The sequence below is a fragment of the Carassius carassius genome, chromosome 7 (assembly GCF_963082965.1).
Source record: "Carassius carassius chromosome 7, fCarCar2.1, whole genome shotgun sequence".
NCBI classification, from domain to species: domain Eukaryota; kingdom Metazoa; phylum Chordata; class Actinopteri; order Cypriniformes; family Cyprinidae; genus Carassius; species Carassius carassius.
In genome coordinates, this window is record NC_081761.1 from 37,335,146 (window position 1) to 37,348,572 (window position 13,427).

A 13,427-nucleotide genomic window follows, 5' to 3' on the forward strand; every position below is an offset into this window, starting at 1 on the left:
AATTAATCTGGGGCCAAATATTTGATAATTGCATGGAGTCATTGTGCAGATGTTTATGACCACAGTCAAAGTGAAGGGAAGGAAGCAGATAAATTCAAGTTCAACTGCCATCAATGATGCTTAAGTTTGTCTGTTAGTCACTGTCCATGGTGCTGAATCCACCTCAAATTGCAATCCTTTTTTCTTTTTTTTCTTTTCTTTTCTTTCAATGCGTAAACTGTGCAAACAAATCCTGTATGATATCTCAGTAACAGACAGTGTGTCCTCCACTAGGTGGCGCTCGTTCAGTGTGATTAATGTGATATTCAGTCAATGGTGATAGAGGGAGGAGCCAGTAAAGCTGTTCATTACTGATAAAGAGCTGAATAAAGAGGAAGTAAATAAAGCAGACAGATTTAGATACAGAGAGATTCACACAGAGATAACTCAGCAGAAAGAAGACAACTCAATCCACAATGAAGATCCTCCTCATCTTCTTCACTTTCTACCTGATCTCAGGTCAGAGCTTTGCTCTTTCATCATTGTAGTAATGATGCTGTTTTCTGTTCATCAGTTTTCTGATCGCAGTATTAATCTGATTGACAGCTGCAGAAAAAGACATTGATGTGTCTGGATATTCTGGAGGAAGTGTTCTTGTTGATTCTGGGAAACTCTGGTTCAGTGACTCTGTTAAATACATGGCCAAATTGCCTGACTGGAGAGCAATGATAAATAATAAGAAACATGCTAAATGGATTAATGAAGGACGATTTACACTGTTTCGAAACAATGAGGGACAACTCATGATCTACATCAGAGATTTAAACCAACGCGATGCTGGAAGATACGCAATTGATGTTCTTCACAATCAACGTATATATATGATTCTGAAAGTAGAAGGTCAGTTATTTTACGATCAAGGTTTAATAAAACTAACAATTTCTAAGGTTTATTTTTTATCTTTGTAAAACATCACAGATTCATGTTGTAACGTGTCAAATAGAGTGATGGTGGACACTGGAACAACTCAGACTTTCAGCTGTGAATATTCACAGAATGATATTAATAATCCTAAAATCATATTCAAAGAAGGAAGAGACTCCATTGAGACAATTTACAGCAGATGGAATAAGAAAGAAAGATTCAGTATTTCTGATGACAAACATAAACACATCTTCACTGTGAGAATCACTGCTGTGAGACCAGATGATGGAGGAGTTTATTTGTGTGGAGTTTGGATTGACAGACACTCATACAGTTACTCCATTATTATTACTGTTTATCTACATATTATTAGTAAGTAAAAAAAAAAACTAAATCAAATCTTGCAAAAATAAATAAATAAATAAAAATGTAAAAAGTCTGAGTTTGAAACAGAATGAATGATATGTGTGATTGACAGCTAAAGTGGGCGTGTCTAGAGTGACTGGCTTCTCAGGAGGTGGTTTGATGATCAAGTGTGAACATCCTCAATACAAAACCAAACCAAAATACATCTCTAAAGAATCAGATGGATGTTCAGAGAGGAAGAGTCCAGGAGTTCAGGATGAATGGATGGAGAATGGAGATGTTTCTTTGTATGACTACACCAGAGCAGGAGTCTTGATGGTGTTTTTTAGAGAGCTGAAAGCTGCAGATGCAGGAACTTACAGGTGTGGAGTGAAAGAATCTGACTATACTGAGAGCTTCACTGAACTACAGCTGAGCGTCAAACACGGTGAGGATCAGAGAATACTTTATATTGTATATGTGGATTATTTGTTCAGTTTCTTTGTAAGGTTGTCTTGGATTATAGATGCAAAATATCAAAAGAGAGTGACAGAATCTGTGTATCTCGGTGGAGAAGTCATCATCACCTGTCAGATCCCAGAGAAACATAAAGTTAATTTCTGTAAAGAGGATGATAATCACATCTGCCAGAACATCAGCTCATCTAAAGTGACAGAAATGAGTGGTTCATCAGAGAGAAATGAAGAGAGAGTTGTTACAGTGAGCATCAGTAATGTGAGTGTGAGAGATGCTGGAGTTTACTGGTGTGGAGCAGAAACCAGAGACACAGGTCTGACTTTCATTTCCCTGAACACTCAAATTCAGCTCAACCTCATCAGTGAGTCCATTCAGATGATTCCACTGCAGTAAACACTGTCTGTTCAGGAACATTTGTGTTAAATGTCTGTGTTTGATTGTTTTAGTGCCTCCAGTAGTGAGACGTGAAGGAGACTCTACAACTGGTCCCTTTATGACAGAGATCACAGGTCATCAAACATTACAAACAGAGTTCTATAAATATTTAATGTATATATATATATATATATATATATATATATATATATATATATATGTGTGTGTGTGTGTGTGTGTGTGTGTGTGTGTGTGTATTTTTTTATTCGCTTGCAATTATTCTATTAAATATACACAGCAAAAAATCCAGAGTGAAATTAACTCTGCTGGGGGTACATGTGAGACCACACAAGAGTGTGAAAGTGTTAAAATAGGTGTGTTAAATTAAGACTGAAGCTGAATTAAAGTTAATGAGATAATTAAGTGATTAATTGAGGGATGATTGACCATTATTGACGAGACCTGATGTTAACATGAAGAATCAACAAAGATGAAAATCACTATGTTTATGTCACCATTATAGTGGTCAGTGTTCGCTTTAGTTTGGTACTTGAGCCTTACAATTTTTAAAGTGAGATTTGGTTTGGCTGTTACAACTGAATTGTAACAAACACACAAGAAAAAAATCTAAACATGGGCATTTTACCTGATTCACCAAACTCAATTAAAGCCTAAAAAGATTTGATTAACCTCATTGATTATAACAACCATGTGATTGTACAGTACTTGCTAATTAAAAGTATTTCTTGAAAGTTGTTCTGATAATTAAAAAAAAGCTAGTCTTAGGCACACACGTACATCAAAAATTAGTGTAGGAATCTCAACAACAGTGACAAACAGCATATTCAGAAAAACAGAACAACTCTAAACATTACAAAACAATCTACTAAAAGTAACATAAAAAAAACAAAAAATAGAATAGTAAGAATAAAGGAAATTACTAAAACAATTCAGCTAATAATTTATTCATGCCGCAATGCATCATGGGAGTCATGGATGAATTTTGATAGGTGGCACTCAGAATGAATTGCAACATGATTTTTGGATTTTCACCATTGTTGAGATTCACAGGTTGATTCTTGATGTTTGCATGTCTAACTAAAAAACTTTTGAAAGATTCACAATCGGACTCACAATTGAAAGGTTGTGAGTTTGAGTATCGGGCCGGCAGGAATTGTAGGTGGGGGGAGTGCATGTACAGTTCTCTCTCCACCCTCAATGCAATGACTTAGGTGCCCTTGAGCAAGGCATCGAACCCTCAACTGCTCCCCGGGCGCCAAAGCATTAATGGCTGCCCACTGCTCTGGGTGTGTGTTCACAGTGTGTGTTCACTGCTCTGTGTGTGTGCACTTCGGATGGGTTAAAAGCAGAGCACGAATTCTGAGTATGGTGAGTATGGGTCACCATACTTGGCTAAATGTCACTTCACGTTAACTCAGTAATTCAGGAATAACAATAGTCTTTGCTTGTTCATCAATTTTTTACCTCAGTTATAACAGCCAATTAAAATCTGACTTTAACAATTTTGGGGGTCAAGAGCCCAACTAAAGCAAACACTGACCACTATAATGGTGACACCATTAAAATAGTGATTTTCATTTTGTTGATTCTGCATGTTAACATCAGGTCTCGTCAATAATGGTCAATCATCACTCAATTAATCACTTAATTATCTCATTAACTTTAACTCTGCTTCAGTGTTCATTTACCACTCCTATTTTAACACTTTCACACTCCTGAGTGTGGTCTCACATGTACTCCCAGCAGAGTTAATTCTCTCAGATTTTTTTGCTGTGTACATATAACCAATAAATGTTAAAACAGGTGTTTATGTTGTAATAGAAAAAGACTAGGACCATTCATTCATTTTAATAATTGTGTAGATTTTATTTCATTCATCTCTGGATTGTGTTTTTGTGTTTTATTCTCAGATTTCTCCATGATCATCATTATTATCATCATTATTAGTGTGTGTGTGATTTTGCTGCTGATCGCTGGATTCACTCTGACTGTCTGCAAATTAAGACACAAGAGACGAGGTGACGCTCACTCACAGTTACCCACAATCCCCTCTGATGGGCTCCTGTACACTGCTGTCATTTTTCAGAAGCATGAAGAGTTTCTCAGTGAAGCTACAGTCAGATTCAGTAAGAATGAGATTCACTCTGATTACACTGTAGTCATTTACCACATGAGACTCAACTAACTATAACAGATCACAGATCATTACATTACCAAAGAAATTTTAAAAACAGAACCGTTTTTTTTTACTTATATATTGTTTACATCCACAATTCATTGAAAAAAAATAGCCTCATAATTTAATGTTGAAACATTTGTTTTTATTGATCAGAGTAGATGAGTTCAGTTCAGTGAATCATGAGACAGTTTAAAGTTTCCGCTGCTGCTCATGTTGCTTCTTTCACGTGTTTAAAATAGTTTGTCATCTCAGTTTATCTGAGGGTGTGGTGAAAACAGGAAATAAAAGCCCTGAGTGACACTTCTAGAAGATACTGTAAAGTTTCCGCTCCACATCTAGAGACAGCAGCTTTTGTTAAAGTTAAAGCTCTTAGTAGCAGCACTTACCAGACTTTCATGATGAGACACATGAAGTTTGAGAATCTTCATTTGTACTCTGTTCAGAGCGGTTAAAATGGCTTGTTTTCATCTCTTTGCATATACTGATGCTATTTGACCTGCTTTAGATTTGTAAATACAAAATAGTTACACAGAGATTATAGGGAAGACAATGACAGCATTATTAGAAATGCATAGGGAGTGAATCTAGTTTACATACTGCCAGATCCCAGATAAAAATCTAGAAATACAGTACAAGAATTTAATGATCTGATTATTGTCATGAAAGACCTTGAGAAAGATGAATAGTTTGTGTAAAGCAAAAAAGCCGGAAATATATAATTTCTTTTTTTTTTTTTTTTTTTTATATATCATGTTCAGGACAGATCTAAATATTGACATATAAACTACCAAGCAATCAGGTAATTAAATTTATTGACAGTATTAATTCACTTTTTTTCTTTGTTTGTTTTATTTTTAAATGATTTCCATATTCAAAGACTTGGAAATGACATTATAATCTGATGTTGTGTTAAAGTTTTTCTTGTACATTAGAGGTGTTTTTTATGTGTGTGTGTGTGTGTGTGTGTGTGTTTGTGTGTGTGTGTATGTGTGTGTTTTTTTTAATGTTTGCGTGATGAACAGGCTGTTTTTCTGTCCAACTCAAAGCCACAGAAAAAACAGTTTAGCAGTTCAGGGTCTAAGTTTAGTTTGACTGTGAAGATCACACAGACAGTGAACAGTCTGTGAAGGTTATTCAGGAAACCCACAGTGAGACACACAAGTCACAGAAGACGATCATTGTGAGCAGAAGACAATCAAGAAGAGCTGCTCATTCGGCGATCCAGCTTCAGCATTTACTAAAAGTAATACATTTAAAAAAAAGACTTAATGTTTATAATCAGCAAAATGTCCATGTGTTATTTGACTGTGTTACTTTGATAGTAAGAAAAAGTGAGTCTACAAATCACAGAATGACTTTAAAAATTTTGACATGTTATTCCTATGTACTGTTAAATTTAGTAATTTTATGTTAATGTCATGCATCTCCAGGTTTACCGTAAAAGGGTATCTTTACTTGGTTATTAAATAAACTTGCTTGTAAATGTCTCAGTGTTTTGTATTTGCAGGATTGTTAAACACTGAGATCATGCTGCTACTCTACTCTGAACATCACAAAACTAGATACTAAAAATTCACATAAAAACAGCAAAAATAAAATGTAGTTAGAATAAAAAGTTAACATGACAATTCAGTTCATAATTTATTCATGCCGCAATGCATGATGGGAGCCATAGATACATTTTCATTGGCTACAACATGATTTTTTGATGGTCACCATTGTTGTAATGCTCATGCTAATTATTGTCCTTGTGTCTAGACTAAAGAATTTTTTTTATGTAGAACTAAATAAAAAAAAAACATTTTGTATTATGTCAAAAAATGCTGGATCTCTTTTTCTTTCACCTAATTTAGATACGCAATAAAGAAACCCAAACTCAGACTTTCAGGTCACTCCATGATAATAGTTCAAACCACAATCAATAGTACACACGATTGCCTTTGCTGTTGTCTGTCTGTATGTTATAACTCAGTTACCACAGCCACACAAAATCTAAAGTTAGTAATTGAAGGGTCAAGATCCCAACTAAAGCAAACACTGACCACTATAATGGTGACACACAAATTGTGATTTTCTCGGTTGGGGATTCTGCTTGTTAACATCAGGTGTCTTCAATAATGGTCAATCATAACTCAATTAACTTCTTAATTATCTCATTAACTTCAACTCTGCTTCAGTGTTACTTTTAACACTGCTTCAGTGTTTATATGAGTCCACACTCAGAGTGTTAAATTGAGTGTTAAATTAACACTGGAGATTTTGCTGTGTACTGTGTGTGTATTTATATATATATATATATATATATATATATATATATATATATATATATATATATATACATATACACACACATTTGATCTTGTCAAATCTTAACAGACAAACACACATATTTTATATATTAAATATGTGTGTGTGTTTGTGTGTGTGTGTGTGTGTCTGTTAAGATTTGACGAGATCAAATGTTTAAACCATGAAACTGGAACTAAGTATAGCGTTAAACTATGAAGTGAAGTAAACAGAAACGAATGTCAAAACCACGATCCACATAAGAGAACATAAACCTGACAATAAGATCTTTGGGCTATTGTAAGCCTATGGGCCCTATAATACACCATACAATGCAAGGCGCAGCGCAAGTGTGTTTGCTAGTTTCAGTCCGGCGCTGTTCGCATTTTCCCATCCAGCGCAATGTCGTTTAATTAGCAAATGCATTTGTGCTCAATTTTGTGCCCATGGGCATGCTGGTCGAAAAAAAAGGTGTGTTCAGGTGCATTGCTGGCGCAATGCTATTTTAAGGAGCTGAAAATAGACTGAGCCATAGACCAACTCAAACCTGTTCTAAAGTCTGGCGCAATGTTTTTTCTTTGTTTTTTAAAGAGTTTGTTAGCATAGGCGGGTCCACAACGCGCGTACACACTGCTTATTAAACACAGGGACACACAGCACAGCAGCACACAAACCTGCCAAATATAAAAAATTAAAAGATTGCAATTCATAAGATTTTTTTGTAGGCTAATTAATTAAATTAGCTAAATTAAACTAATTCAATATATATATAAATGTCTATATGTCATAATGGATAGTCATCGCATGCATCAGAATTATGCTATCTATTTGGTCGCAGACAAGCAGCTCCGTTTAATCTCGGAGATGCGTTCTGTCTTTGCACTTTCCAAATTCCACCGTGTAAATTGTAAATCCATCATGGCACGAGCGCAACTGGCTCTTAAAGGAATGGAAGATGAGACTCTGATTGGTTTATTGCACGTTAGGCCCAAAAAACACCCATTGCTCCTTAGGGACAACCTGTTTAGACTAGGGCTGGGCGATATATCGAACGATATGATCATGCGCATCTAATCAATAAAGCTGCTTCCGTGATCACCGCTAAAATCGCCATCACCTGCTTATAATTGGAGTGGCATTTAATAGACAGCAGAGGTGGGACTTTCAAGTCACAAGCAAGTCTTCAAGTCATATCCAAGTCCTCAAAGGGTTAAAGTTAATAAGATAATTAAGTGACTAATTAAATGATGATTGTACATTAGTGATGAACTTCTGCTGTTAACAATCAACATCACTGAAGTAAAGCGAAACACAAGAACTACAACTGAATTTAGCCACAGCCTTCAACTGAAAAAAAAAAAAAAAACACTATGCCACCATAATTGTGGTCAGGGTTTGCTTTAGGTAGTGTCTTGACCCTTTTACTAATTCAAAGCAATTTGATTCAAAACAATTTCAATATTGTTTTCGCAACAAACATGTATGCATTGCTGAGTTGAACCTTGTAGTAACAGATGATCTTTTGCTTTTTCTGCTTATAACTCATGTTGACTTGGACATCGTGAGATAGTCTTTGGATTGTTGACTGACATTCAGCTTTTACCAGAGTTGGGACTTTCAAGTCACAAGCAAGTCTTCAAGTCATATCCCAAGTCCTCAAAGGGTTAAAGTTAATGAGATAATTAAGTGACTAATTAAATGAAGATTGTGCATTAATGATGAACACCTGCTGTTCTTGAGAATTACAGAGCATCAGATGTTGATGTTTTATTGGTTAAAATGATGCAACCATAATGGAGATCAGTGTTTGCTTTAGTGGGGCTCTTGACCCTTGACTGTCGTGTTAGATCTCTTTATGTAGCATTGCATGAGGTGCTGTAAAGCAGAGAGAAGACATTAATCTGTATGTGATAGGTGGTCAGATTACAATCAAATTAACATTAGCTCTATTTAAGTTTGGCATAATGAACCCAGTAAAACTACACTATGGAAAAAAAATTAAGTGAATTTTAAATGTACTAAGTGCATACAAAATTTGAAAAAACTACATTCTGTAGACACACACAGAAATCAAGAACCAGCATATGACTCTCAACAGTGGTGACAATCAACAAAATGTTGCATGCTGGGTAAAACCTTAGTAAAAACTCCCGTCATGCACTGCAGTATGAAAAATTGTCACCACTGTTGAGGATCGTGTGATAAGTGTGTTTGTCTAAAAATCTGAACTGATTGTCTCCTTTTGTGTCTTTAAACATTGAAGCATTGTGATTTTTTTTTACTTCAGTTCAGTAATAGCTGAGTGTCAGTCTACTATCCAAAGATAAACACAATTTCATGATGTTCAGTCATCATGACTTATAAGCAGAAAAAGCATAAGGTCATCTGTTACTGCAAGGTTCGACTCAGCAATGCATACATGTTTGTTGCGAAAACAATATTGCAATTGTTTTGAATCAAATTGGTTTGAATTAGTAAAAGGGTCAAGACACTACTTAAAGCAAACCTTGACCACAATTATGGTGGCATAGTGTTTTTTTTTTCTTTTACTTTTTTTTCATTTGAAGGCTGTGGCTAAATTCAGTTGTAGTTCTTGTGTTTCTCTTTACTTCAGTGATGTTGATTGTTAACAGCAGATGTTCATCACTAATGCACAATCATCATTTAATTAGACACTTAATTATCTCTTTAGCTTTAACCCTTAGAGGACTTGAATATGACTTGAAGACTTGCTTGTGACTTGAAAGTCCCACCTCTTATAGACAGAGCCGTAGATCGCTGACAAGCCACGCCATATCGCGTTCATTATCGAAGGCGATTCATCTGCGATAATGAACGCGATATGGCGTGGCTTGTCAGCGATCTACGGCTCTGTCTATTAAATGCCACTCCAATTATAAGCAGGTGATGGAGATTTTAGCGGTGATCACGGAAGCAGCTTTACTGATTAGATGTGCATGATCATATCGTTCGATATATCGCCCAGCCCTAGTTTAGACCATGCGCCTGGGTGCGCCAACCGTTTTTCCGTCATTAAAATTGTGTAACGAATCTTATTAAAGTCTATGTACGTGAAATTAAAACTCTACAGTCATTGTACCACAGAAAGCACTTCCTTTATTACAATTGGAATAAATAAAGCTTCTAAAAAAAGGCACAGGTGCGAGTATGAGGACAGAGGAAAGAGGCACAGGAGAACACACAGTCCCCACGTCAATTCATCTACACACACACAGTGAATCTTCAAACGCAATAGATTAATACAATGGTGTCCCCTGTTGAAAAAAACATCACATTAACCTACATTTCACACATAATAAAGACGAGTTACTCCGTCCCTATATTCCCCGACTCCCCCCTCTTATACCGATTGCCCTTCACACACCCTCTGTCACGGTTGGTAAACCGTGATCTCTGGGTTTTGCACTTTGTGGGTGAAGTCTGTGTGTCACCCGTCAGCACTGATTAGTTTGTGGACGTCTCCATTAATTGTCATCAGCAACAGCTGTCACTCATTACCAGTGTTTGGAATAACGGCGTTTAAAAGAACGGCGTTAGGTAACGACGTTATTTTTTCAGTAACGGGGTAATCTAACTAATTACTTTTCCCGTCGTTACAACGGCGTTAACGTTACTGAACGTTAAATGCGGTGCGTTACTATGCATTGATTTAATATGCAATCCGAACGCACCCCTGGCTCACACAGCGAGTGAGCAGGTGGGTTAATAACGAGATAAGCGATTATGATTGGCTAAGGTAGAGTCATGTGTTTCATGGTAGCCAATCAGAGCCAGTGTTTTTACACACACGCGCCAGCGGCGCCAAACACACAAAGTCACAAACACGCAACAGCTACACAGAGATTCGCAGCAGCAGGAGAAATGGCGAGTCAGGAGCAATCCGATGAAAAGTTGGCATTTTCAAGGTGGAGATATAAGCACTACTTCAAATTCATTGTAGTCAAAGGCAAGAACGTGCATGTAATGTGTGACACACGCATCTACAAAGCTAGTGGCCAAAAACACTTTTCTTACAAAGAGTGCAGGATTAAACTCTTTCTGTCTGTTGACGTGCAATAAATCTCGAAAGTTATGTACGAACACCTGTCTGTTCTACTTATTTCAACTGACTTGTGAAAACTGCTTAAAAAAAAAAAATTCTTTGACACATAGCAACTTTTTTTTTTTTTTTACAGTAACGCAAATAGTTACTTTCCCTGTTAACGAGTTACTTTTATTATAGAGTAATTCAGTTACTAACTCAGGTACTTTTGGGAACAAGTAGTGAGTAATTATAACTAATTTTTTTTTTAAAGTAACGTTCCCAACACTGCTCATTACTCATCCCTATATAATGGCTTGTCTAGTGTCTTGTGTTCGTGAGAGCATTGTTTCCTGTTTGTAACCCGTGCCTTGCTTTCTTGTGTGTGTCTTCCCCGGAACCCCGTCCACTCTTCGCAACCACCATCAAGCAACACAACTTACCTTCCTCCTTCACCCAGTCGTCACACACTCGCCATTCATTCTCTCATACACACAGGAATAAATTAAAACACTTCCAGGATTAAGAAAACAGTCTTGAGCAGTGATCTGATGCACAAAATGAATGCAGACTAGAAAGCAAAAGCCGAATCCCGGACATTTTGGGTGATTTAGAAATCCCGTCCGGATGCATTTTTTTAGCTCCAAAAAGAGGATATGTCCGGTAAAAAGAGGATGTAAGTGTCAGCCTAGCATAACCTTATGAAATAATAATAATAAAACATGCAAATATCGTGGTTTGTGCGACTGGATCATCAATATCGTGGCCTTGCAAACTGGTAGTTTGCATGGATAATTTGGTTGGGCCAAATTTTTGTGGATGAGGGTGCCAGTGTCCTAAGGCTGATTACTGTTAGTTGTGTTAGTCTGATAAGTCTGTTTGTGGAGCCTCAGGACCAGCTGAATGAGGGGGCTAATTTCAACTTTATTTTACTCCTGCTTTTCTCTTTATTTGGTGCTGATGCTACGCGTCCTTTTGAATGAAAATAGGATTTGCAGGTGAATCGTCATCTGAACAGGCAGATCAGAGAGTAACCAATTAATTTTTATCAGTTCCTCACACAGAGCAGTTTTATGTCTTCAGAAGTCTTGCAAGGAATTACCACGAAACGAACAGACCATTTATATGGTATTTTTTGGAGCTTGAATCCACTGGTTTAGTCGAGCTGAGGCTTTTATAAATGTACTCACAAATACAAACATGCAATATGTCTAAGATGAACAGATTTTCACGCAGTATATTATTATATTAAACAACGTATTCTAATGTACTGAGATAAAGAAATTACTAATTTCAGACTATATCAAACGATTTATACATTTTCTGATGGAATTTGGGGATTATTGTATGCTCTTGGAAAACTTGCCGCCACATAACGTGAGGATAACGTAAGAACACTCACATGGCTGAGACCGTGAACACAAAACATCTGGCTCCATCTTGGGGCAAATTCGAATTAATGTTACAATTATGTAACTAAATAATATATGTTAAACATTATATACTTGACATTATATTATATTGTTATACATTATATTATTATTGTTATATAATATATATCATACATAATATTGTTTCATTAAAACAAACTTCATGTAGTTGTATTGTATTTTAGTTGATACAGAACATACATTTATTTTCTAGTGTTCTGGTTGGAGGAGTTGTAAATGTTACTTTAATTTACACACCTCCTGTATGTTTGAAATGAGTCAATATGAAATAATTAATCTGGGGCCAAATATTTGATAATTGCATGGAGTTATTGTGCAGATGTTTATGACCACAGTCAAAGTGAAGGGAAGGAAGCAGATAAACTCAAGTTCAACTGCCATCAATGAGCTGAAGTTTCCCTGATAGTCGCTGTCTGTGGTGCTGAATCCACCTCAAATTGCTATAATTTTTTAATGCATAAACTGTGCAAACAAATTCAGTCGTATGTTAGTCAGATCTGGTTTGTTTGATTCTAAAAGGCTGCTAATGTTTTTGTTTTTTTTTACAACTGATGAAAATGTCAGATACTCAAATTATTAGCTGCATTTTCATCTCCAGGAGTTTCTAGTATCGGCTCTTGATGACCTCAGTGAACAAACATGTTCAGTTTACTAATGCCCTCTAGTGGAAGATTTAAATTACACTGATCAAATATATTTAAAGGGATAGTTCACCCAATAATCAAAATTATGTAATTAATAACTCACTCTCATGTCGTTCCAAACCAGTAAGACCCCCATTTATCTTCGGAACACAGTTTAAGATATTTTAGATTTAGTCAGAGAGCTCTCAGTCCCTCCATTGAAACTGTGTGTATGGTATACTGTCCATGTCCAGAAAGGTAAGAAAAACATCATCAAATTAGTCCATGTGACATCAGGGGGGCAGTTAGAATATTTTGAAGCATCGAAAATACATTTTGGTCCAAAAATAGCAAAAACTATGACTTTATTCAGCATTGTCTTCTCTTCCATCTCTGTTGTGAGAGAGTTCAAAACAAAGCAGTTTTTGATATCCGATTCACGAACGAATCATTCGATTTTACCGGATCTTATTGAACCAGTTCACCAAATCGAACTGAATCGTTTTTAAAGGTTCACGTCTCAAATACCCATTAATCCACAAATGACTTAAGCTGTTAACGTTTTTAATGTGGCTGACACTCCCTCTGAGTTCAAACAAACCAATATCACGGAGTAATTCATTTACTCAATGAGCCAGATAACGAACAAAAGATTGACTCGTTCTCGAGTCAAGAACCGTTTCTGTCAGACGTGTCCGATTCGAGAACCGAGGAGCTGATGATAC

General features: G+C 36.2%; 1 protein-coding gene across 1 annotated transcript in view; it reads left to right on the top strand.

Annotated features, from left to right (window-relative positions):
* The first annotated feature begins 455 nt into the window (after positions 1-455).
* LOC132144280 (polymeric immunoglobulin receptor-like) overlaps positions 456-13,427 on the top strand; it is a 28,778-nt gene continuing 15,806 nt past the window's right edge. The window contains exons 1-2 of the mRNA XM_059555060.1: positions 456-498; positions 1,382-1,696. Coding sequence (XP_059411043.1) covers positions 456-498; positions 1,382-1,696 — 358 coding nt within the window. The remainder of the gene's footprint in view (positions 499-1,381; positions 1,697-13,427) is intronic.